The 25,724-nt window shown below is 55.0% G+C and overlaps 2 protein-coding genes and 1 long non-coding RNA gene across 3 annotated transcripts in view; 1 reads left to right on the top strand and 2 right to left on the bottom strand.

Moving 5' to 3' along the window:
• Window positions 1–25,724, top strand: part of LOC145530002 (uncharacterized) — a 1,493,464-nt gene that overhangs the window by 910,101 nt on the left and 557,639 nt on the right. The window contains exons 108-110 of the long non-coding RNA XR_014071397.1: window positions 7,369–7,480; window positions 15,018–15,129; window positions 22,674–22,785. This is a non-coding gene — a long non-coding RNA (uncharacterized LOC145530002). The remainder of the gene's footprint in view (window positions 1–7,368; window positions 7,481–15,017; window positions 15,130–22,673; window positions 22,786–25,724) is intronic.
• Window positions 1,385–3,657, bottom strand: LOC145529954 (uncharacterized). The gene is made up of 3 exons (XM_081550728.1): window positions 3,488–3,657; window positions 2,776–3,088; window positions 1,385–2,525 (listed from the first exon to the last, which is right to left on the bottom strand). Exons 1-3 carry the CDS (start codon window positions 3,620–3,622, stop codon window positions 1,888–1,890), a joined length of 1,086 nt encoding a protein of 361 aa, XP_081406854.1. The 5' UTR covers window positions 3,623–3,657; the 3' UTR covers window positions 1,385–1,887.
• Window positions 16,427–22,246, bottom strand: LOC145529837 (uncharacterized). The gene is made up of 3 exons (XM_081550597.1): window positions 18,801–22,246; window positions 18,089–18,401; window positions 16,427–17,838 (listed from the first exon to the last, which is right to left on the bottom strand). Exons 1-3 carry the CDS (start codon window positions 19,035–19,037, stop codon window positions 17,201–17,203), a joined length of 1,188 nt encoding a protein of 395 aa, XP_081406723.1. The 5' UTR covers window positions 19,038–22,246; the 3' UTR covers window positions 16,427–17,200.

Raw genomic sequence — 25,724 nt, forward strand, 5'->3', positions numbered from 1 at the left:
TAGTAATTGTAGGATAAGCCTAATGAGTCTTCACAGGATGAAGAGAGTAACGTGCCAAGGTAGCAATCGATGTCCTCATTCGAGAGGATGAAGCTGGTGCTCAGAGAAGGGGGGAACTTGGCCAGAGCAAGGAGGTGTGCACCCAGACAGAACCCCCAGATCCGGCCATTTGAGCTCAGGGAGGCCACTGGTGTGGCTTGTCCCTGTGGCAGGGGCCGAGGCACGCAGCCCACCCTGATTCCTGCGGGGGCCTGACTTGGGAAGTGCCATCTTGTAGCTTTGAGACTCACCAAACCAAATTGCACTGGAGAGAGGAAGGACACCTTCCTTCATCCACCCCCCACCCCCGCCGGATTCCCACATACCCTGACCCCTTTCTCTTGATTTCGGAGCCATTTCCAGAGTCCCGCTCATATGACCTCATTCGAAGTGCACTGTGGACGAGCTGCCATCTGCAGCTGCTACCACAGCAGCCAAGGGCTTTAGCTCCCGAGTACCTCCCTTCCTTTGGAACTTGGGGGCCCTCTACTCCCCACTTGCACACCATAGACCTTTGCTGAGGATTGTGGGGACCCTCACTCAGTTTGCAGCACGTTGTAGCCATCCCTGTCCTCTCAATACCTCCCTTGCCACTCAGCTTGTGAGCCCCTTTGGAGCAGCGTGGCCCACCTGGCTGCAACGGAAGAGACACAGCTGACAGTGAAACAACAGCTTAGATCTGACAGCCAGAAAGCTCTGTCAAAAGGGACCTCCCTCTTCACACCGTAGAGGCTGTAGGAGCCGCCAGGCTTTCGGAACCAGTGCTGGGGCCAAAATGACTCCACAGCCGTTTTCCTTCCTGGGGAGGGTTCTGGCTCGAGTGGGAATGGCTCAAGTCTCCTAAGGTTCTGAAAGCCCACTGTGTGCAGATTCACGGTACACAGAGAGGAGAAGGTGGAGTCCTGCCCTGGAGGTGGTCACAGCTCACGGATGAGCCAGGCAGGCAGGCAGGCAGGCAGGCAGGGCATGAGAACACCTGAGCTGCCTTCATGAGTGAATGGTGTGGGGGCAGAGGAAGAGAAGCCGGTCTGCTCCCTCATGTGGTGCCCAGGGCAGGTTGTCCCCAGAGGAAACCCTTACGACGGTGAGGACTCTCACTGCTGTTTCCCAAGGGGTTCCGTCGGTGCGTGTCTTCCCCGGAGCGGTCAGGCCGTCTCTAAAGTACACTGGCCATGGGCATTGCCTCTCCTTGGAACTTCCCACGTGTTTCTCTTTTTTATGGAACAGTGATTTTTCTAGAGGGGTTCTGGGCCACAAGGTTGTTGGGTCATTTTCTAGCCTTCTGTCGTGAAGAACGCTTTCCTGGGCGTTGGGGTGGTTTGTTGTTCCAGCTCCCTTTCTTGGCTTCTTTTGGGAGCTGGTGCAACAAGAGGAGCTCAGCCTCTGCCTTCTGGCTGAGATGTCACCCTTCAAACAGCAATGCCTGCCTGGAGATAATGTTGGCATTTGCCAAAAGGGCTTCGTTTGGCACATGATATCTTGAAAGGACGTACACCGTCCTGTCAGCTATCAAAGGCTAGTTCAAATGACATAAAAATGAGAACTCTCCAATGGAGTCTTACAGTAGGTGGAGAGTCCGAAAGAAACTCCTTCAGTCATTTCACTGAGAGTCATTGATTGGGGACACCAAGAATATAGGAAGGAATGCAGAAAGAAAAGATGAAATTGTGTTCAGGATCGGGGGGAGGGATGAACAGGGCGTGCTTGCCTTGAATCCAGGCTTTGTTGGGGGGTGGGGCATAAAGATCAAACGGGTCTGAAACCACAAAGTGGTGATGGTAACACAGTATCACCAGAGTTACACAACAGTGTTCCCAAATTGCAACAATGATGAAAAAGTTTACTAACTTAACCAACAAGTTCCCAACTTAACCAACAAAAATACAGGAAACCATACAAAAAATAAAACATCACCAGAAAGGTGGAAACAAACCAAATGCAAAGCAGTTCAGGGGAAAGGAACTCCATGTCCCCTGGGGGCAGACCGAGTTGACAGCGTCCACGGTGAGCCGACAGGGATGGAGGCGGCAGAGCCGACCGCTCCCCTGGACGTGGTGTTTCCGGCAAGGGCTCTGGGTCTCTGTCCAGAGCGGGGGCTCGTTCTTCCTGCAGGGGTGGGTGAGTCATCGTCGGCGTCTGGGTGTTGCGCGGGAGCCAGGGCAGGCTCTCCCTGCCGAGGCGGTGACTCCTCCTCTGCCTCGGGTTCTCCTGCCAAAGCCCGAGCAGGTACAGGTGCACGTGGAGGTGGAGGTTCTGGCTGAGGGGGTGGGACGTCAGTGCCTGGGGCTGGGGGTCCTGCAGGCACGGAGATCCGATCTGCCCGGTGTGCTGGCCAGAACCCAGCTGGCCTGGTGTCTCTGCGAGGGCAAGTCTCGGTTCTCCATCTGCCCTCGGTGGATCCCTGGGTCCTGCACCTGGAGCCACCACCTCTGTAGGGACAGGTCTGGGAAGTGGAGCCTGGTTCCAGTTGGAGGCCAGTGCTAGAGCTGGGGGAGAAGCAATGTTTGCCCACAGGCCAGCCTTGGCATGTGCGTATCCCGGGACAGAAAGCTTCCAAGAGATTCCCAAAGAATACCCAGGGTCGGATGTCTTTTGGGACTGAAGTGTGCAAGATGGGGGTGGGGGTGTGAGGCCAGCGCTTGCTGCAGGCCCAGCAGCATCTTTCGGGGACTCGTCCCTGTGTAGCTCAGCACCCCCTCCCCACACACTCCCGTGCACCAGCCCCAGCGTCCTCACCTCTGTGCTCTGGCGTGCTGGGCTCCAGGTCCTCCTGCTGCCTCAGAGGCTGGGGTTCTCGGGACTCTGGGTCGGAGCCGGGTGTGCTGAGCTCCGTGGCAGCCTCAGACTGGGCCGCCGGGTGTATCCTGTGTGGTGTCTCGGCAGCAGGCCTTCCCCGCCTCCGCTTCGCCCCCGGTGGGGCTGATGCCTCCGTGGGCACGCTCACCTGGAGCCTGCACTGGGCCTCAGGGGCGGGGGGGTGGTGCTCCGACCCCTCCCTCCGGGAGGTGGACGGGGTGTCCCCGTCCTCGGCCTCATCACGTGGGAAGCTCTGCAACGACAGTGACCGTCAGCCAGCCATGCTGGGACTTTTCCGAGCTGGGCCTGGCCAGTGGAGCCGCTGCTTCTGCCTGCTCGAACTTCTCTTCCCAGAAGGGTCAGAGACGTGTGTCTGCTCAGATCCTCACCCGGGACAAAAGAGACCCACCTGAGGGTGTGAGGCCAGCCTGGGCGGCCGGCGCTGCCCGCACTCTCCCCATCCCAGCCAGCCTGCTCTCCCCTGGGGTGTGGACACAACTTGCCCGCAGGCTTCTGACCCCACATCCGCCTGGGCTTCCTTGAGGGAGACACACCCCGAGAAACCCGCATCCACACACACAGGCAAAGGACCCGGTGTTTCCGGGTGGCATGGGAGAGGTGGGCTGGCCCGGCCTGGGGCTCCCCGTGTTACCTTTCTGTTTCTCCGGGCAAAGGGCCAGAGGCCTCTCGGGGGTGCCCTGAGCCAACGTTGACAGGGTGCCCACGCACACTGCCTGTGAGCTCTCCTGAGGCCCCGGCCTCTGGGCAGGGGCAAACAGCAGAACATCCTGGCAGCAAGTGATCTGGCTGGGGGCTCCTCTCCGCTCTGGAGGCCTGGATACCCGGGTTGCGGGTTCTGTTGGGTTCTGTTGCCGGCAGGTGACATCATTTCCTGGGGTTCGTGCTGAAGTCCCTTCCCCAAAACTTCCCGAGGGAATCTCTGGGTTTCTGACTGCTCGACCACCCCCCTTAGGCCATGTGCAGGCACAGTGACAGCCACACAGCCCAGCCCACAGCCCTGGGGAGGCCTGGGTGCAGCCAGGGCCTGAGCTCCGAGGACCCCGCTGCTCTCAGACCAGGCTCCTTCTTCTCATAAGTGGTGTGGCCCTGGACAAGCGTATGCCCCTCAGGGTTTCCCCAGTCTCTCCATCTGCAGAGTGGGGGTCATTCTCCCATCTGCTTCCTAGGTCTGTCGGCCTACGAGCAGCTCCATGCCTTTCCACCTGGGGCCGATATCACGTGGAGCTTGTGCGCTGAGACTTCAGAAAGAAAGACTCCATCCAGGGCTGACACAGCACAGAATGGGGCAGAACGAGGCCTGGATGCGCCGTGGTACCCAGGAAAAGGCACTCCCCCTCCTGAGTGTTTTGAGACCCCGCATCCAAGTTGGAGGACCGAAAGGAAGACTCGAAGGTCTCCCTCTCTTATAGAAAAGAGTAGCCAACTTTCTGGTCCTCTGTTTCCATTGAGATTCTGTTCAAGTGTCCCAGCTCGGCTTCTGCGGGTGGCTGAGCTTCTAATGGCTCCCTGCGTTCTTGTCTTTTCCTCTCCAAACCTTCCGTCCTTTTCCCCCTTCTGGGGTGGATGGGCGCTGTCATTGCTTCTACCTTCGAGACAGATTGATGAAAAGTCTGGACCGTCGACTCCTTTCCTCTCTTTGGTTCCGTGTCTCTCTCTGTCTGTGTCCCTCTCTTTTCCCTTCTCGATTCAGTCTGTGTCTTCCTCTTCCTCTCTCGTGTGTGGATGGATGGATGCTAGGAATGCACATGTATATGATTAGATGAGGGTTATGTTTTAGGGATAGGTTAGAGGGAGAGAAAGGCTTTAGGTCGGAGTTGGTCATGGGGGAAGGGTCAAGGGTGGTGGTGGTGTTTCTTGGAATCTGAGTGCTGTGCATTCTTCGTCTCTTTCCATATGAACCCCTTCTCAGATACACCACTTGCAAGGAGTCTCTCATGTTCCGTTTCCTATCTTTTGCATTTCTGAATGCTTAGCTTCTCTGTTGTGAAGAGGTTCCATTGGATGGAAACCCATTGGCGTACTTCGTTTTCCTCTTTCCCTTACTTGAAGAGACCCATTTCTACCTCCGCCCAGCAAATGGCAAGGAGACTCTGATGTTAAGGAGCCTTTGACCTACGCTTCTTTCTAGCTGTCTCATGACATCAGTCTTTAGGGTGAGGTTTTTCCCCGATATTGAGGTGGTGTGAGATCAAAACCAATAGCGTTCTTCAGATGTAGCTGTCTGGTTTTCCCATGGACATTTATTGAAGAGGCTTTCTTGTTCCCATTTGGATATTCTCCCCTTTTGTGTCAGAGATGAGTTGACCATGGATGCCGGGGTTTGTTTCTGGACCCTCAACTTTATTCCATCGATCTGGATCTGTGTGTGTTGTTGTATTCCCAATAGCATACTGTCCTGCTGCTGCCGCTGCGCCTAAGTCACTTCAGTCGTGTCTGACTCTGCGCGACCCCATGGCCTGCAGCCTACCAGGCTCCTCCGTCCAGGGCGTTTTCCAGGCAAGAGTACTGGAGTGGGTCGCCATCGCCTTCTCCGATACTCTCCTGAGGATCCTAGTTTGGTCGTCTAATTTCCTTTCACACAACCTTGGATGTCCGTATCGGGGCTTGTAATGACAATTTGTCGGATTGTATTGACAATTTAGGCTCTTTTCTGTTTCCGTACCCCTTTTGCAATTCTTTGTTCGGTGCGAAAATGCATTGGCATTTTGGGAGGAATAGCATCGAAGCTGTGGATTGCCTTGTGGGGCTGTGACATCATTTTCCCAATAGGAATTCTTTCAAGCCCTGAGCACAGCTTCTCTTTCCAGTGGTTGGTGTGGGCTTGATCTTCCTTCTTCCATCTCTCGCCGTTTTGTGAGAACAGGTCCTTCCTTCCCTTCTGGGTTAGATGGACTCGTGGGTATCACTTCAGTGAATGGCATTGTCAGTGGGGGTGATAATTCCCTTCTCATTGGAAGACTTTGCTGTGAGTATTAGAAATGCAAGTGATTTCTCTTCCCCTTCCTCCCTGTCCATCTCTCAGAGCCACCGGGAAACAGAGGCCTCATCCAGGGTCACACAGGCCTGAGGGAGTGCAACTAGACTGTTGTTTCTTCAGGCCCTCAGTGCTGGACATCATCCGGGATACTCTGTGTGTGTCTTCCTCAGTCTGCTGTCCCTTCAGACCTTTCCCTAGTTTTCACAGGCTTGTCGTGTTGGTGTTCTTTGTCTGTTTGGAGACACATCCTTGAGAAGCTTTGTGTTTCCACTCATTCGTCTCGCGATGTATGACCTGTCTTTTGCTTTTGTAATGAGGTCTTTCCCACAGTAGATATCTTTGATTTTGCAAAGTCCACTGTATTCTCTGGGTTGTTTTGTGGGCTGCCTTTTTGTTTTGTGTGTGAAGACTCAAAGCACGTGTCCGGTTTCTGCTCATTGTTCTTCTAGATTTGTGACAAGTTTTCATGGAAACTTTGTCTAGGGATAACTGGAAGTGAACTCGGTGTAAGGTGTCAAGTCTCCATCTCCATTCATGTCATGCCCTGCAGTTTCCAATTCCCTGTTCCTGAGTGGTTTTGGAGACCTTGTGGGAAGTTTGGTTGCATCGGAGTTTGCGTTTCCACCTTGAGTAGATTCACACTGTTCTGCCCCCAGGGACACTGTCAAGGGGGAGTGAGGAGCAGCCTGCACTTCCAGCAGTGACCACACGGTGGGGCGAGTGCTGCTCTCCCCTCTGGGAGCCCCAGGCCACAGGCATCCCAGTGAGGAGCCAGCTCTGTGCTCAGCTGAAAGGAGTTAGTCTCTCAGGAGCCTCTGAGCCCTTGCCTTTGGATCACCCAGGGTGGGCATTTGCTGTGACAGAAAAAAATTGCCCTGAATTCCATGGACGGAAGAGCCTGGCTGTGTAGAGTTCGTGAGTTGCCGTGAATCAGACACAACTGAGGACACAAAAATTCAATAGACTAAAACACTTTTTGGGGGTGGGGGGAGTGAAAGGGGGTGATGTGGGGTTTTTTGTCTTATATAATAGCCGAGGGAAATCTAGTTTAAACCTAAATTCACATAGATGGGAAAGGTATAGCTCTCCGTCACCCTATTAAAAAAAAAAAAAAACGTCTTAACTTTTCTGAAAGCTTATTTAGTAGCTTCCTTGAGCAGTTCATTGTGAAGGATTTTTTTTTTTTCTGTGACATTGGCCTCATTAAAAAGTACGGTTTGCCTTTACTGGATAATTTTGTTCATTTGGTTTGTTAGGGAATCTTGGTAATATTTGAGTTTCCTGGGGAGTATGGTCACATGACCTGGCCCTGGCCAATCGGTGTGTTCCACCTCCCTGGCCACTGTGATTGGCTCCGGACTGAGGCAGTGCCCAATCGGGGCCCGGGGCCGGGCCTCACGTTGGAAGCCAGGGGAAGACGAGCTCTCGTCCTGCTGGGGTAGGGGAAGGGGTGGGGCCAGGGGAGGTCAGGCTCCAGCAGTGGGAGGGGCTTGAGGTCCGCCTGCGGCAGTTGGTGACCTTCCTGCTCCCCTCAGGGCAGAGCCGCCGGCCTGAGAATGAGGGCGCTGCTGAGCCCAGGGGCTGGGATGGCCCGCTGCTGCTGTGGTCCCAGAGCTCCACCCGAGACCTGAGGGAGGCCGTCTGCCCGTGAGTCCTCTCCCGCTTGTCTGTCAGCTTGTTTGAACCATGCTGGGTTTTCTGCCCAGCTGGCTAAGGGGAGTCCCTGGAAATGCAAGGGTGTGGGTTTTGGCAGACTTCAGGGAAGACATGCCAGATGAGCCTGGGAGACTCCAGCTTAATCTGGATTCAGGAGATATCTCTTCGGGCCAGCTAGTAATTGTAGGATAAGCCTAATGAGTCTTCACAGGATGAAGAGAGTAACGTGCCAAGGTAGCAATCGATGTCCTCATTCGAGAGGATGAAGCTGGTGCTCAGAGAAGGGGGGAACTTGGCCAGAGCAAGGAGGTGTGCACCCAGACAGAACCCCCAGATCCGGCCATTTGAGCTCAGGGAGGCCACTGGTGTGGCTTGTCCCTGTGGCAGGGGCCGAGGCACGCAGCCCACCCTGATTCCTGCGGGGGCCTGACTTGGGAAGTGCCATCTGGTAGCTTTGAGACTCACCAAACCAAATTGCACTGGAGAGAGGAAGGACACCTTCCTTCATCCACCCCCCACCCCCGCCGGATTCCCACATACCCTGACCCCTTTCTCTTGACTTCGGAGCCATTTCCAGAGTCCCGCTCATATGACCTCATTCGAAGTGCACTGTGGACGAGCTGCCATCTGCAGCTGCTACCACAGCAGCCAAGGGCTTCAGCTCCCGAGTACCTCCCTTCCTTTGGAACTTGGGGGCCCTCTACTCCCCACTTGCACACCACAGACCTTTGCTGAGGATTGTGGGGACCCTCACTCAGTTTGCAGCACGTTGTAGCCATCCCTGTCCTCTCAATACCTCCCTTGCCACTCAGCTTGTGAGCCCCTTTGGAGCAGCGTGGCCCACCTGGCTGCAACGGAAGAGACACAGCTGACAGTGAAACAACAGCTTAGATCTGACAGCCGGAAAGCTCTGTCAAAAGGGACCTCCCTCTTCACACCGTAGAGGCTGTAGGAGCCGCCAGGCTTTCGGAACCAGTGCTGGGGCCAAAATGACTCCACAGCCGTTTTCCTTCCTGGGGAGGGTTCTGGCTCGAGTGGGAATGGCTCAAGTCTCCTAAGGTTCTGAAAGCCCACTGTGTGCAGATTCACGGTACACAGAGAGGAGAAGGTGGAGTCCTGCCCTGGAGGTGGTCACAGCTCACGGATGAGCCAGGCAGGCAGGCAGGCAGGCAGGGCATGAGAACACCTGAGGTGCCTTCATGAGTGAATGCTGTGGGGGCAGAGGAAGAGAAGCCGGTCTGCTCCCTCATGTGGTGCCCAGGGCAGGTTGTCCCCAGAGGAAACCCTTACGACGGTGAGGACTCTCACTGCTGTTTCCCAAGGGGTTCCGTCGGTGCGTGTCTTCCCCGGAGCGGTCAGGCCGTCTCTAAAGTACACTGGCCATGGGCATTGCCTCTCCTTGGAACTTCCCACGTGTTTCTCTTTTTTATGGAACAGTGATTTTTCTAGAGGGGTTCTGGGCCACAAGGTTGTTGGGTCATTTTCTAGCCTTCTGTCGTGAAGAACGCTTTCCTGGGCGTTGGGGTGGTTTGTTGTTCCAGCTCCCTTTCTTGGCTTCTTTTGGGAGCTGGTGCAACAAGAGGAGCTCAGCCTCTGCCTTCTGGCTGAGATGTCACCCTTCAAACAGCAATGCCTGCCTGGAGATAATGATGGCATTTGCCAAAAGGGCTTCGTTTGGCACATGATATCTTGAAAGGACGTACACCGTCCTGTCAGCTATCAAAGGCTAGTTCAAATGACATAAAAATGAGAACTCTCCAATGGAGTCTTACAGTAGGTGGAGAGTCCGAAAGAAACTCCTTCAGTCATTTCACTGAGAGTCATTGATTGGGGACACCAAGAATATAGGAAGGAATGCAGAAAGAAAAGATGAAATTGTGTTCAGGATCGGGGGGAGGGATGAACAGGGCGTGCTTGCCTTGAATCCAGGCTTTGTTGGGGGGTGGGGCATAAAGATCAAACGGGTCTGAAACCACAAAGTGGTGATGGTAACACAGTATCACCAGAGTTACACAACAGTGTTCCCAAATTGCAACAATGATGAAAAAGTTTACTAACTTAACCAACAAGTTCCCAACTTAACCAACAAAAATACATGAAACCATACAAAAAATAAAACATCACCAGAAAGGTGGAAACAAACCAAATGCAAAGCAGTTCAGGGGAAAGGAACTCCATGTCCCCTGGGGGCAGACCGAGTTGACAGCGTCCACGGTGAGCCGACAGGGATGGAGGCGGCAGAGCCGACCGCTCCCCTGGACGTGGTGTTTCCGGCAAGGGCTCTGGGTCTCTGTCCAGAGCGGGGGCTCGTTCTTCCTGCAGGGGTGGGTGAGTCATCGTCGGCGTCTGGGTGTTGCGCGGGAGCCAGGGCAGGCTCTCCCTGCCGAGGCGGTGACTCCTCCTCTGCCTCGGGTTCTCCTGCCAAAGCCCGAGCAGGTACAAGTGCACGTGGAGGTGGAGGTTCTGGCTGAGGGGGTGGGACGTCAGTGCCTGGGGCTGGGGGTCCTGCAGGCACGGAGATCCGATCTGCCCGGTGTGCTGGCCAGAACCCAGCTGGCCTGGTGTCTCTGCGAGGGCAAGTCTCGGTTCTCCATCTGCCCTCGGTGGATCCCTGGGTCCTGCACCTGGAGCCACCACCTCTGTAGGGACAGGTCTGGGAAGTGGAGCCTGGTTCCAGTTGGAGGCCAGTGCTAGAGCTGGGGGAGAAGCAAAGTTTGCCCAGAGGCCAGCCTTGGCATGTGCGTATCCCGGGACAGAAAGCTTCCAAGAGATTCCCAAAGAATACCCAGGGTCGGATGTCTTTTGGGACAGAAGTGTGCAAGATGGGGGTGGGGGTGTGAGGCCAGCGCTTGCTGCAGGCCCAGCAGCATCTTTCGGGGACTCGTCCCTGTGTAGCTCAGCACCCCCTCCCCACACACTCCCGTGCACCAGCCCCAGCGTCCTCACCTCTGTGCTCTGGCGTGCTGGGCTCCAGGTCCTCCTGCTGCCTCAGAGGCTGGGGTTCTCGGGACTCTGGGTCGGAGCCGGGTGTGCTGAGCTCCGTGGCAGCCTCAGACTGGGCCGCCGGGTGTATCCTGTGTGGTGTCTCGGCAGCAGGCCTTCCCCGCCTCCGCTTCGCCCCCGGTGGGGCTGATGCCTCCGTGGGCACGCTCACCTGGAGCCTGCACTGGGCCTCAGGGGCGGGGGGGTGGTGCTCCGACCCCTCCCTCCGGGAGGTGGACGGGGTGTCCCCGTCCTCGGCCTCATCACGTGGGAAGCTCTGCAACGACAGTGACCGTCAGCCAGCCATGCTGGGACTTTTCCGAGCTGGGCCTGGCCAGTGGAGCCGCTGCTTCTGCCTGCTCGAACTTCTCTTCCCAGAAGGGTCAGAGACGTGGGTCTGCTCAGATCCCCACCCGGGACGAAAGAGACCCACCTGAGGGTGTGAGGCCAGCCTGGGCGGCCGGCGCTGCCCGCACTCTCCCCATCCCAGCCAGCCTGCTCTCCCCTGGGGTGTGGACACAACTTGCCCGCAGGCTTCTGACCCCACATCAGCCTGGGCTTCCTTGAGGGAGACACACCCCGAGAAACCCGCATCCACACACACAGGCAAAGGACCCGGTGTTTCCGGGTGGCATGGGAGAGGTGGGCTGGCCCGGCCTGGGGCTCCCCGTGTTACCTTTCTGTTTCTCCGGGCAAAGGGCCAGAGGCCTCTCGGGGGTGCCCTGAGCCAACGTCGACAGGGTGCCCACGCACACTGCCTGTGAGCTCTCCTGAGGCCCCGGCCTCTGGGCAGGGGCAAACAGCAGAACATCCTGGCAGCAAGTGATCTGGCTGGGGGCTCCTCTCCGCTCTGGAGGCCTGGATACCCGGGTTGCGGGTTCTGTTGGGTTCTGTTGCCGGCAGGTGACATCATTTCCTGGGGTTCGTGCTGAGGTCCCTTCCCCAAAACTTCCCAAGGGAATCTCTGGGTTTCTGACTGCTCGACCACCCCCCTTAGGCCATGTGCAGGCACAGTGACAGCCACACAGCCCAGCCCACAGCCCTGGGGAGGCCTGGGTGCAGCCAGGGCCTGAGCTCCGAGGACCCCGCTGCTCTCAGACCAGGCTCCTTCTTCTCATAAGTGGTGTGGCCCTGGACAAGCATATGCCCCTCAGGGTTTCCCCAGTCTCTCCATCTGCAGAGTGGGGGTCATTCTCCCATCTGCTTCCTAGGTCTGTCGGCCTACGAGCAGCTCCATGCCTTTCCACCTGGGGCCGATATCACATGGAGCTTGTGCGCTGAGACTTCAGAAAGAAAGACTCCATCCAGGGCTGACACAGCACAGAATGGGGCAGAACGAGGCCTGGATGCGCCGTGGTACCCAGGAAAAGGCACTCCCCCTCCTGAGTGTTTTGAGACCCCGCATCCAAGTTGGAGGACCGAAAGGAAGACTCGAAGGTCTCCCTCTCTTATAGAAAAGAGTAGCCAACTTTCTGGTCCTCTGTTTCCATTGAGATTCTGTTCAAGTGTCCCAGCTCGGCTTCTGCGGGTGGCTGAGCTTCTAATGGCTCCCTGCGTTCTTGTCTTTTCCTCTCCAAACCTTCCGTCCTTTTCCCCCTTCTGGGGTGGATGGGCGCTGTCATTGCTTCTACCTTCGAGACAGATTGATGAAAAGTCTGGACCATCGACTTCTTTCCTCTCTTTGGTTCCGTGTCTCTCTCTGGCTGTGTCCCTCTCTTTTCCCTTCTCGATTCAGTCTGTGTCTTCCTCTTTCTCTCTCGTGTGTGGATGGATGGATGCTAGGAATGCACATGTATATGATTAGATGAGGGTTATGTTTTAGGGATAGGTTAGAGGGAGAGAAAGGCTTTAGGTCGGAGTTGGTCATGGGGGAAGGGTCAAGGGTGGTGGTGGTGTTTCTTGGAATCTGAGTGCTGTGCGTTCTTCGTCTCTTTCCATATGAACCCATTCTCAGATACACCACTTGCAAGGAGTCTCTCATGTTCCGTTTCCCATCTTTTGCATTTCTGAATGCTTAGCTTCTCTGTTGTGAAGAGGTTCCATTGGATGGAAACCCATTGGCGTACTTTGTTTTCCTCTTTCCCTTACTTGAAGAGACCCATTTCTACCTCCGCCCAGCAAATGGCAAGGAGACTCTGATGTTAAGGAGCCTTTGACCTACGCTTCTTTCTAGCTGTCTCATGACATCAGTCTTTAGGGTGAGGTTTTCCCCCGATATTGAGGTGGTGTGAGATCAAAACCAATAGCGTTCTTCAGATGTAGCTGTCTGGTTTTCCCATGGACATTTATTGAAGAGGCTTTCTTGTTCCCATTTGGATATTCTCCCCTTTTGTGTCAGAGATGAGTTGACCATGGATGCCGGGGTTTGTTTCTGGACCCTCAACTTTATTCCATCGATCTGGATCTGTGTGTGTTGTTGTATTCCCAATAGCATACTGTCCTGCTGCTGCCGCTGCGCCTAAGTCACTTCAGTCGTGTCTGACTCTGCGCGACCCCATGGCCTGCAGCCTACCAGGCTCCTCCGTCCAGGGCGTTTTCCAGGCAAGAGTACTGGAGTGGGTCGCCATCGCCTTCTCCGATACTCTCCTGAGGATCCTAGTTTGGTCGTCTAATTTCCTTTCACACAACCTTGGATGTCCGTATCGGGGCTTTTTCGTCGGATTGTATTGACAATTTAGGCTCTTTTCTGTTTCCGTACCCCTTTTGCAATTCTTTGTTCGGTGCGAAAATGCATTGGCATTTTGGGAGGAATAGCATCGAAGCTGTGGATTGCCTTGTGGGGCTGTGACATCATTTTCCCAATAGGAATTCTTTCAAGCCCTGAGCACAGCTTCTCTTTCCAGTGGTTGGTGTGGGCTTGATCTTCCTTCTTCCATCTCTCGCCGTTTTGTGAGAACAGGTCCTTCCTTCCCTTCTGGGTTAGATGGACTCGTGGGTATCACTTCAGTGAATGGCATTGTCAGTGGGGGTGATAATTCCCTTCTCATTGGAAGACTTTGCTGTGAGTATTAGAAATGCAAGTGATTTCTCTTCCCCTTCCTCCCTGTCCATCTCTCAGAGCCACCGGGAAACAGAGGCCTCATCCAGGGTCACACAGGCCTGAGGGAGTGCAACTAGACTGTTGTTTCTTCAGGCCCTCAGTGCTGGACATCATCCGGGATACTCTGTGTGTGTCTTCCTCAGTCTGCTGTCCCTTCAGACCTTTCCCTAGTTTTCACAGGCTTGTCGTGTTGGTGTTCTTTGTCTGTTTGGAGACACATCCTTGAGAAGCTTTGTGTTTCCACTCATTCGTCTCGCGATGTATGACCTGTCTTTTGCTTTTGTAATGAGGTCTTTCCCACAGTAGATATCTTTGATTTTGCAAAGTCCACTGTATTCTCTGGGTTGTTTTTTGGGCTGCCTTTTTGTTTTGTGTGTGAAGACTCAAAGCACGTGTCCAGTTTCTGCTCATTGTTCTTCTAGATTTGTGACAAGTTTTCATGGAAACTTTGTCTAGGGATAACTGGAAGTGAACTCGGTGTAAGGTGTCAAGTCTCCATCTCCATTCATGTCATGCCCTGCAGTTTCCAATTCCCTGTTCCTGAGTGGTTTTGGAGACCTTGTGGGAAGTTTGGTTGCATCGGAGTTTGCGTTTCCACCTTGAGTAGATTCACACTGTTCTGCCCTCAGGGACACTGTCAAGGGGGAGTGAGGAGCAGCCTGCACTTCCAGCAGTGACCACACGGTGGGGCGAGTGCTGCTCTCCCCTCTGGGAGCCCCAGGCCACAGGCATCCCAGTGAGGAGCCAGCTCTGTGCTCAGCTGAAAGGAGTTAGTCTCTCAGGAGCCTCTGAGCCCTTGCCTTTGGATCACCCAGGGTGGGCATTTGCTGTGACAGAAAAAAATTGCCCTGAATTCCATGGACGGAAGAGCCTGGCTGTGTAGAGTTCGTGAGTTGCCGTGAATCAGACACAACTGAGGACACAAAAATTCAATAGACTAAAACACTTTTTGGGGGTGGGGGGAGTGAAAGGGGGTGATGTGGGGTTTTTTGTCTTATATAATAGCCGAGGGAAATCTAGTTTAAACCTAAATTCACATAGATGGGAAAGGTATAGCTCTCCGTCACCCTATTAAAAAAAAAAAAAACGTCTTAACTTTTCTGACAGCTTATTTAGTAGCTTCCTTGAGCAGTTCATTGTGAAGGATTTTTTTTTTTTCTGTGACAGTGGCCTCATTAAAAAGTACGGTTTGCCTTTACTGGATAATTTTGTTCATTGGTTTGTTAGGGAATCTTGGTAATATTTGAGTTTCCTGGGGACTATGGTCACATGACCTGGCCCTGGCCAATCGGTGCGTTCCACCTCGCTGGCCACTGTGATTGGCTCCGGACTGGGGCAGTGCCCAATCGGGGCCCGGGGCCGGGCCTCACGTTGGAAGCCAGGGGAAGACGAGCTCTCATCCTGCTGGGGTAGGGGAAGGGGTGGGGCCGGGGGAGGTCAGGCTCCAGCAGTGGGAGGGGCTTGAGGTCCGCCTGCGGCAGTTGGTGACCTTCCTGCTCCCCTCAGGGCAGAGCCGCCGGCCTGAGAATGAGGGCGCTGCTGAGCCCAGGGGCTGGGATGGCCCGCTGCTGCTGTGGTCCCAGAGCTCCACCCGAGACCTGAGGGAGGCCGTCTGCCCGTGAGTCCTCTCCCGCTTGTCTGTCAGCTTGTTTGAACCATGCTGGGTTTTCTGCCCAGCTGGCTAAGGGGAGTCCCTGGAAATGCAAGGGTGTGGGTTTTGGCAGACTTCAGGGAAGACATGCCAGATGAGCCTGGGAGACTCCAGCTTAATCTGGATTCAGGAGATATCTCTTCGGGCCAGCTAGTAATTGTAGGATAAGCCTAATGAGTCTTCACAGGATGAAGAGAGTAACGTGCCAAGGTAGCAATCGATGTCCTCATTCGAGAGGATGAAGCTGGTGCTCAGAGAAGGGGGGAACTTGGCCAGAGCAAGGAGGTGAGCACCCAGACAGAACCGCCAGATCCGGCCATTTGAGCTCAGGGAGGCCACTGGTGTGGCTTGTCCCTGTAGCAGGCGCCGAGGCACGCAGCCCACCCTGATTCCTGCGGGGGCCTGACTTGGGAAGTGCCATCTGGTAGCTTTGAGACTCACCAAACCAAATTGCACTGGAGAGAGGAAGGACACCTTCCTTCATCCACCCCCCACCCCCGCCGGATTCCCACATACCCTGACCCCTTTCTCTTGATTTCAGAGCCATTTCCAGAGTCCCGCTCATATGACCTCATTCGAAGTGCACTGTGGACGAGCTGCCATCTGCAGCTGCTACCACAGCAGCCAAGGGCTTTAGCTCCCGAGTAGCTCCCTTCCTTTGGAACTTGGGGGCCCTCTACTCCCCACTTGCACACCACAGACCTTTGCTGAGGATTGTGGGGACCCTCACTCAGTTTGCAGCACGTTGTAGCCATCCCTGTCCTCTCAATACCTCCCTTGCCACTCAGCTTGTGAGCCCCTTTGGAGCAGCGTGGCCCACCTGGCTGCAATGGAAGAGACACAGCTGACAGTGAAACAACAGCTTAGATCTGACAGCCGGAAAGCTCTGTCAAAAGGGACCTCCCTCTTCACACCGTAGAGGCTGTAGGAGCCGCCAGGCTTTCGGAACCAGTGCTGGGGCCAAAATGACCCCACAGCCGTTTTCCTTCCTGGGGAGGGTTCTGGCTCGAGTGGGAATGGCTCAAGTCTCCTAAGGTTCTGAAAGCCCACTGTGTGCAGATTCACGGTACACAGAGAGGAGAAGGTGGAGTCCTGCCCTGGAGGTGGTCACAGCTCACGGATGAGCCAGGCAGGCAGGCAGGCAGGCAGGCAGATCATGAGAACACCTGAGCTGCCTTCATGAGTGAATGGTGTGGGAGCAGAGGAAGAGAAGCCGGTCTGCTCCCTCATGTGGTGCCCAGGGCAGGTTGTCCCCAGAGGAAACCCTTACGACGGTGAGGACTCTCACTGCTGTTTCCCAAGGGGTTCCGTCGGTGCGTGTCTTCCCCGGAGCGGTCAGGCCGTCTCTAAAGTACACTGGCCATGGGCATTGCCTCTCCTTGGAACTTCCCACGTGTTTCTCTTTTTTATGGAACAGTGATTTTTCTAGAGGGGTTCTGGGCCACAAGGTTGTTGGGTCATTTTCTAGCCTTCTGTCGTGAAGAACGCTTTCCTGGGTGTTGGGGTGGTTTGTTGTTCCAGCTCCCTTTCTTGGCTTCTTTTGGGAGCTGGTGCAACAAGAGGAGCTCAGCCTCTGCCTTCTGGCTGAGATGTCACCCTTCAAACAGCAATGCCTGCCTGGAGATAATGATGGCATTTGCCAAAAGGGCTTCGTTTGGCACATGATATCTTGAAAGGACGTACACCGTCCTGTCAGCTATCAAAGGCTAGTTCAAATGACATAAAAATGAGAACTCTCCAATGGAGTCTTACAGTAGGTGGAGAGTCCGAAAGAAACTCCTTCAGTCATTTCACTGAGAGTCATTGATTGGGGACACCAAGAATATAGGAAGGAATGCAGAAAGAAAAGATGAAATTGTGTTCAGGATCGGGGGGAGGGATGAACAGGGCGTGCTTGCCTTGAATCCAGGCTTTGTTGGGGGGTGGGGCATAAAGATCAAACGGGTCTGAAACCACAAAGTGGTGATGGTAACACAGTATCACCAGAGTTACACAACAGTGTTCCCAAATTGCAACAATGATGAAAAAGTTTACTAAATTAACCAACAAGTTCCCAACTTAACCAACAAAAATACAGGAAACCATACAAAAAATAAAACATCACCAGAAAGGTGGAAACAAACCAAATGCAAAGCAGTTCAGGGGAAAGGAACTCCATGTCCCCTGGGGGCAGACCGTGTTGACAGCGTCCACGGTGAGCCGACAGGGATGGAGGCGGCAGAGCCGACCGCTCCCCTGGACGTGGTGTTTCCGGCAAGGGCTCTGGGTCTCTGTCCAGAGCGGGGGCTCGTTCTTCCTGCAGGGGTGGGTGAGTCATCGTCGGCGTCTGGGTGTTGCGCGGGAGCCAGGGCAGGCTCTCCCTGCCGAGGCAGTGACTCCTCCTCTGCCTCGGGTTCTCCTGCCAAAGCCCGAGCAGGTACAGGTGCACGTGGAGGTGGAGGTTCTGGCTGAGGGGGTGGGACATCAGTGCCTGGGGCTGGGGGTCCTGCAGGCACGGAGATCCGATCTGCCCGGTGTGCTGGCCAGAACCCAGCTGGCCTGGTGTCTCTGCGAGGGCAAGTCTCGGTTCTCCATCTGCCCTCGGTGGATCCCTGGGTCCTGCACCTGGAGCCACCACCTCTGTAGGGACAGGTCTGGGAAGTGGAGCCTGGTTCCAGTTGGAGGCCAGTGCTAGAGCTGGGGGAGAAGCAAAGTTTGCCCACAGGCCAGCCTTGGCATGTGCGTATCCCGGGACAGAAAGCTTCCAAGAGATTCCCAAAGAATACCCAGGGTCGGATGTCTTTTGGGACTGAAGTGTGCAAGAAGGGGGTGGGGGTGTGAGGCCAGCGCTTGCTGCAGGCCCAGCAGCATCTTTCGGGGACTCGTCCCTGTGTAGCTCAGCACCCCCTCCCCACACACTCCCGTGCACCAGCCCCAGCGTCCTCACCTCTGTGCTCTGGCGTGCTGGGCTCCAGGTCCTCCTGCTGCCTCAGAGGCTGGGGTTCTCGGGACTCTGGGTCGGAGCCGGGTGTGCTGAGCTCCGTGGCAGCCTCAGACTGGGCCGCCGGGTGTATCCTGTGTGGTGTCTCGGCAGCAGGCCTTCCCCGCCTCCGCTTCGCCCCCGGTGGGGCTGATGCCTCCGTGGGCACGCTCACCTGGAGCCTGCACTGGGCCTCAGGGGCGGGGGGGTGGTGCTCCGACCCCTCCCTCCGGGAGGTGGACGGGGTGTCCCCGTCCTCGGCCTCATCACGTGGGAAGCTCTGCAACGACAGTGACCGTCAGCCAGCCATGCTGGGACTTTTCCGAGCTGGGCCTGGCCAGTGGAGCCGCTGCTTCTGCCTGCTCGAACTTCTCTTCCCAGAAGGGTCAGAGACGTGTGTCTGCTCAGATCCCCACCCGGGACGAAAGAGACCCACCTGAGGGTGTGAGGCCAGCCTGGGCGGCCGGCGCTGCCCGCACTCTCCCCATCCCAGCCAGCCTGCTCTCCCCTGGGGTGTGGACACAACTTGCCCGCAGGCTTCTGACCCCACATCCGCCTGGGCTTCCTTGAGGGAGACACACCCCGAGAAACCCGCATCCACACACACAGGCAAAGGACCCGGTGTTTCCGGGTGGCATGGGAGAGGTGGGCTGGCCCGGCCTGGGGCTCCCCGTGTTACCTTTCTGTTTCTCCGGGCAAAGGGCCAGAGGCCTCTCGGGGGTGCCCTGAGCCAACGTCGACAGGGTGCCCACGCACACTGCCTGTGAGCTCTCCTGAGGCCCCGGCCTCTGGGCAGGGGCAAACAGCAGAACATCCTGGCAGCAAGTGATCTGGCTGGGGGCTCCTCTCCGCTCTGGAGGCCTGGATACCCGGGTTGCGGGTTCTGTTGGGTTCTGTTGCCGGCAGGTGACATCATTTCCTGGGGTTCGTGCTGAGGTCCCTTCCCCAAAACTTCCCAAGGGAATCTCTGGGTTTCTGACTGCTCGACCACCCCCCTTAGGCCATGTGCAGGCCCAGTGACAGCCACATAGCCCAGCCCACAGCCCTGGGGAGGCCTGGGTGCAGCCAGGGCCTGAGCTCCGAGGACCCTGCTGCTCTCAGACCAGGCTCCTTCTTCTCATAAGTGGTGTGGCCCTGGACAAGCGTATGCCCCTCAGGGTTTCCCCAGTCTCTCCATCTGCAGAGTGGGGGTCATTCTCCCATCTGCTTCCTAGGTCTGTCGGCCTACGAGCAGCTCCATGCCTTTCCACCTGGGGCCGATATCACGTGGAGCTTGTGCGCTGAGACTTCAGAAAGAAAGACTCCATCCAGGGCTGACACAGCACAGAATGGGGCAGAACGAGGCCTGGATGCGCCGTGGTACCCAGGAAAAGGCACTCCCCCTCCTGAGTGTTTTGAGACCCCGCATCCAAGTTGGAGGACCGAAAGGAAGACTCGAAGGTCTCCCTCTCTTATAGAAAAGAGTAGCCAACTTTCTGGTCCTCTGTTTCCATTGAGATTCTGTTCAAGTGTCCCAGCTCGGCTTCTGCGGGTGGCTGAGCTTCTAATGGCTCCCTGCGTTCTTGTCTTTTCCTCTCCAAACCTTCCGTCCTTTCCCCCCTTCTGGGGTGGATGGGCGCTGTCATTGCTTCTACCTTCGAGACAGATTGATGAAAAGTCTGGACCGTCGATTCCTTTCCTCTCTTTGGTTCCGTGTCTCTCTCTGTCTGTGTCCCTCTATTTTCCCTTCTCGATTCAGTCTGTGTCTTCCTCTTTCTCTCTCGTGTGTGGATGGATGGATGCTAGGAATGCACATGTATATGATTAGATGAGGGTTATGTTTTAGGGATAGGTTAGAGGGAGAGAAAGGCTTTAGGTCGGAGTTGGTCATGGGGGAAGGGTCAAGGGTGGTGGTGGTGTTTCTTGGAATCTGAGTGCTGTGCATTCTTCGTCTCTTTCCATATGAACCCCTTCTCAGATACACCACTTGCAAGGAGTCTCTCATGTTCCGTTTCCCATCTTTTGCATTTCTGAATGCTTAGCTTCTCTGTTGTGAAGAGGTTCCATTGGATGGAAACCCATTGGCGTACTTCGTTTTCCTCTTTCCCTTACTTGAAGAGACCCATTTCTACCTCCGCCCAGCAAATGGCAAGGAGACTCTGATGTTAAGGCGCCTTTGACCTACGCTTCTTTCTAGCTGTCTCATGACATCAGTCTTTAGGGTGAGGTTTTCCCCCGATATTGAGGTGGTGTGAGATCAAAACCAATAGCGTTCTTCAGATGTAGCTGTCTGGTTTTCCCATGGACATTTATTGAAGAGGCTTTCTTGTTCCCATTTGGATATTCTCCCCTTTTGTGTCAGAGATGAGTTGACCATGGATGCCGGGGTTTGTTTCTGGACCCTCAACTTTATTCCATCGATCTGGATCTGTGTGTGTTGTTGTATTCCCAATAGCATACTGTCCTGCTGCTGCCGCTGCGCCTAAGTCACTTCAGTCGTGTCTGACTCTGCGCGACCCCATGGCCTGCAGCCTACCAGGCTCCTCCGTCCAGGGCGTTTTCCAGGCAAGAGTACTGGAGTGGGTCGCCATCGCCTTCTCCGATACTCTCCTGAGGATCCTAGTTTGGTCGTCTAATTTCCTTTCACACAACCTTGGATGTCCGTATCGGGGCTTTTTCGTCGGATTGTATTGACAATTTAGGCTCTTTTCTGTTTCCGTACCCCTTTTGCAATTCTTTGTTCGGTGCGAAAATGCATTGGCATTTTGGGAGGAATAGCATCGAAGCTGTGGATTGCCTTGTGGGGCTGTGACATCATTTTCCCAATAGGAATTCTTTCAAGCCCTGAGCACAGCTTCTCTTTCCAGTGGTTGGTGTGGGCTTGATCTTCCTTCTTCCATCTCTCGCCGTTTTGTGAGAACAGGTCCTTCCTTCCCTTCTGGGTTAGATGGACTCGTGGGTATCACTTCAGTGAATGGCATTGTCAGTGGGGGTGATAATTCCCTTCTCATTGGAAGACTTTGCTGTGAGTATTAGAAATGCAAGTGATTTCTCTTCCCCTTCCTCCCTGTCCATCTCTCAGAGCCACCGGGAAACAGAGGCCTCATCCAGGGTCACACAGGCCTGAGGGAGTGCAACTAGACTGTTGTTTCTTCAGGCCCTCAGTGCTGGACATCATCCGGGATACTCTGTGTGTGTCTTCCTCAGTCTGCTGTCCCTTCAGACCTTCCCCTAGTTTTCACAGGCTTGTCGTGTTGGTGTTCTTTGTCTGTTTGGAGACACATCCTTGAGAAGCTTTGTGTTTCCACTCATTCGTCTCGCGATGTATGACCTGTCTTTTGCTTTTGTAATGAGGTCTTTCCCACAGTAGATATCTTTGATTTTGCAAAGTCCACTGTATTCTCTGGGTTGTTTTGTGGGTTGCCTTTTTGTTTTGTGTGTGAAGACTCAAAGCACGTGTCCGGTTTCTGCTCATTGTTCTTCTAGATTTGTGACAAGTTTTCATGGAAACTTTGTCTAGGGATAACTGGAAGTGAACTCGGTGTAAGGTGTCAAGTCTCCATCTCCATTCATGTCATGCCCTGCAGTTTCCAATTCCCTGTTCCTGAGTGGTTTTGGAGACCTTGTGGGAAGTTTGGTTGCATCGGAGTTTGCGTTTCCACCTTGAGTAGATTCACACTGTTCTGCCCTCAGGGACACTGTCAAGGGGGAGTGAGGAGCAGCCTGCACTTCCAGCAGTGACCACACGGTGGGGCGAGTGCTGCTCTCCCCTCTGGGAGCCCCAGGCCACAGGCATCCCAGTGAGGAGCCAGCTCTGTGCTCAGCTGAAAGGAGTTAGTCTCTCAGGAGCCTCTGAGCCCTTGCCTTTGGATCACCCAGGGTGGGCATTTGCTGTGACAGAAAAAAATTGCCCTGAATTCCATGGACGGAAGAGCCTGGCTGTGTAGAGTTCGTGAGTTGCCGTGAATCAGACACAACTGAGGACACAAAAATTCAATAGACTAAAACACTTTTTGGGGGTGGGGGGAGTGAAAGGGGGTGATGTGGGGTTTTTTGTCTTATATAATAGCCGAGGGAAATCTAGTTTAAACCTAAATTCACATAGATGGGAAAGGTATAGCTCTCCGTCACCCTATTAAAAAAAAAAAAAAACGTCTTAACTTTTCTGAAAGCTTATTTAGTAGCTTCCTTGAGCAGTTCATTGTGAAGGATTTTTTTTTTTTTTCTGTGACATTGGCCTCATTAAAAAGTACGGTTTGCCTTTACTGGATAATTTTGTTCATTGGTTTGTTAGGGAATCTTGGTAATATTTGAGTTTCCTGGGGAGTATGGTCACATGACCTGGCCCTGGCCAATCGGTGCGTTCAACCTCCCTGGCCACTGTGATTGGCTCCGGACTGGGGCAGTGCCCAATCGGGGCCCGGGGCCGGGCCTCACGTTGGAAGCCAGGGGAAGACGAGCTCTCGTCCTGCTGGGGTAGGGGAAGGGGTGGGGCCGGGGGAGGTCAGGCTCCAGCAGTGGGAGGGGCTTGAGGTCCGCCTGCGGCAGTTGGTGACCTTCCTGCTCCCCTCAGGGCAGAGCCGCCGGCCTGAGAATGAGGGCGCTGCTGAGCCCAGGGGCTGGGATGGCCCGCTGCTGCTGTGGTCCCAGAGCTCCACCCGAGACCTGAGGGAGGCCGTCTGCCCGTGAGTCCTCTCCCGCTTGTCTGTCAGCTTGTTTGAACCATGCTGGGTTTTCTGCCCAGCTGGCTAAGGGGAGTCCCTGGAAATGCAAGGGTGTGGGTTTTGGCAGACTTCAGGGAAGACATGCCAGATGAGCCTGGGAGACTCCAGCTTAATCTGGATTCAGGAGATATCTCTTCGGGCCAGCTAGTAATTGTAGGATAAGCCTAATGAGTCTTCACAGGATGAAGAGAGTAACGTGCCAAGGTAGCAATCGATGTCCTCATTCGAGAGGATGAAGCTGGTGCTCAGAGAAGGGGGGAACCTGGCCAGAGCAAGGAGGTGTGCACCCAGACAGAACCCCCAGATCCGGCCATTTGAGCTCAGGGAGGCCACTGGTGTGGCTTGTCCCTGTAGCAGGCGCCGAGGCACGCAGCCCACCCTGATTCCTGCGGGGGCCTGACTTGGGAAGTGCCATCTGGTAGCTTTGAGACTCAGCAAACCAAATTGCACTGGAGAGAGGAAGGACACCTTCCTTCATCCACCCCCCACCCCCGCCGGATTCCCACATACCCTGACCCCTTTCTCTTGACTTCGGAGCCATTTCCAGAGTCCCGCTCATATGACCTCATTCGAAGTGCACTGTGGACGAGCTGCCATCTGCAGCTGCTACCACAGCAGCCAAGGGCTTCAGCTCCCGAGTACCTCCCTTCCTTTGGAACTTGGGGGCCCTCTACTCCCCACTTGCACACCACAGACCTTTGCTGAGGATTGTGGGGACCCTCACTCAGTTTGCAGCACGTTGTAGCCATCCCTGTCCTCTCAATACCTCCCTTGCCACTCAGCTTGTGAGCCCCTTTGGAGCAGCGTGGCCCACCTGGCTGCAACGGAAGAGACACAGCTGACAGTGAAACAACAGCTTAGATCTGACAGCCGGAAAGCTCTGTCAAAAGAGACCTCCCTCTTCACACCGTAGAGGCTGTAGGAGCCGCCAGGCTTTCGGAACCAGTGCTGGGGCCAAAATGACTCCACAGCCGTTTTCCTTCCTGGGGAGGGTTCTGGCTCGAGTGGGAATGGCTCAAGTCTCCTAAGGTTCTGAAAGCCCACTGTGTGCAGATTCACGGTACACAGAGAGGAGAAGGTGGAGTCCTGCCCTGGAGGTGGTCACAGCTCACGGATGAGCCAGGCAGGCAGGCAGGCAGGCAGGGCATGAGAACACCTGAGCTGCCTTCATGAGTGAATGGTGTGGGGGCAGAGGAAGAGAAGCCGGTCTGCTCCCCCATGTGGTGCCCAGTGCAGGTTGTCCCCAGAGGAGACCCTTACGACGGTGAGGACTCTCACTGCTGTTTCCCAAGGGGTTCCGTCGGTGCGTGTCTTCCCCGGAGCGGTCAGGCCGTCTCTAAAGTACACTGGCCATGGGCATTGCCTCTCCTTGGAACTTCCCACGTGTTTCTCTTTTTTATGGAACAGTGATTTTTCTAGAGGGGTTCTGGGCCACAAGGTTGTTGGGTCATTTTCTAGCCTTCTGTCGTGAAGAACGCTTTCCTGGGCGTTGGGGTGGTTTGTTGTTCCAGCTCCCTTTCTTGGCTTCTTTTGGGAGCTGGTGCAACAAGAGGAGCTCAGCCTCTGCCTTCTGGCTGAGATGTCACCCTTCAAACAGCAATGCCTGCCTGGAGATAATGATGGCATTTGCCAAAAGGGCTTCGTTTGGCACATGATATCTTGAAAGGACGTACACCGTCCTGTCAGCTATCAAAGGCTAGTTCAAATGACATAAAAATGAGAACTCTCCAATGGAGTCTTACAGTAGGTGGAGAGTCCGAAAGAAACTCCTTCAGTCATTTCACTGAGAGTCATTGATTGGGGACACCAAGAATATAGGAAGGAATGCAGAAAGAAAAGATGAAATTGTGTTCAGGATCGGGGGGAGGGATGAACAGGGCGTGCTTGCCTTGAATCCAGGCTTTGTTGGGGGGTGGGGCATAAAGATCAAACGGGTCTGAAACCACAAAGTGGTGATGGTAACACAGTATCACCAGAGTTACACAACAGTGTTTCCAAATTGCAACAATGATGAAAAAGTTTACTAACTTAACCAACAAGTTCCCAACTTAACCAACAAAAATACAGGAAACCATACAAAAACTAAAACATCACCAGAAAGGTGGAAACAAACCAAATGCAAAGCAGTTCAGGGGAAAGGAACTCCATGTCCCCTGGGGGCAGACCGAGTTGACAGCGTCCACGGTGAGCCGACAGGGATGGAGGCGGCAGAGCCGACCGCTCCCCTGGACGTGGTGTTTCCGGCAAGGGCTCTGGGTCTCTGTCCAGAGCGGGGGCTCGTTCTTCCTGCAGGGGTGGGTGAGTCATCGTCGGCGTCTGGGTGTTGCGCGGGAGCCAGGGCAGGCTCTCCCTGCCGAGGCGGTGACTCCTCCTCTGCCTCGGGTTCTCCTGCCAAAGCCCGAGCAGGTACAGGTGCACGTGGAGGTGGAGGTTCTGGCTGAGGGGGTGGGACATCAGTGCCTGGGGCTGGGGGTCCTGCAGGCACGGAGATCCGATCTGCCCGGTGTGCTGGCCAGAACCCAGCTGGCCTGGTGTCTCTGCGAGGGCAAGTCTCGGTTCTCCATCTGCCCTCGGTGGATCCCTGGGTCCTGCACCTGGAGCCACCACCTCTGTAGGGACAGGTCTGGGAAGTGGAGCCTGGTTCCAGTTGGAGGCCAGTGCTAGAGCTGGGGGAGAAGCAAAGTTTGCCCACAGGCCAGCCTTGGCATGTGCGTATCCCGGGACAGAAAGCTTCCAAGAGATTCCCAAAGAATACCCAGGGTCGGATGTCTTTTGGGACTGAAGTGTGCAAGATGGGGGTGGGGGTGTGAGGCCAGCGCTTGCTGCAGGCCCAGCAGCATCTTTCGGGGACTCGTCCCTGTGTAGCTCAGCAGCCCCTCCCCACACACTCCCGTGCACCA

The sequence above is a fragment of the Giraffa tippelskirchi genome, chromosome 12 (genome assembly GCF_054371585.1).
Source record: "Giraffa tippelskirchi isolate mGirTip1 chromosome 12, T2T-mGirTip1v1.2.pri, whole genome shotgun sequence".
In the NCBI taxonomy this organism is placed as follows: Eukaryota; Metazoa; Chordata; class Mammalia; order Artiodactyla; family Giraffidae; genus Giraffa; species Giraffa tippelskirchi.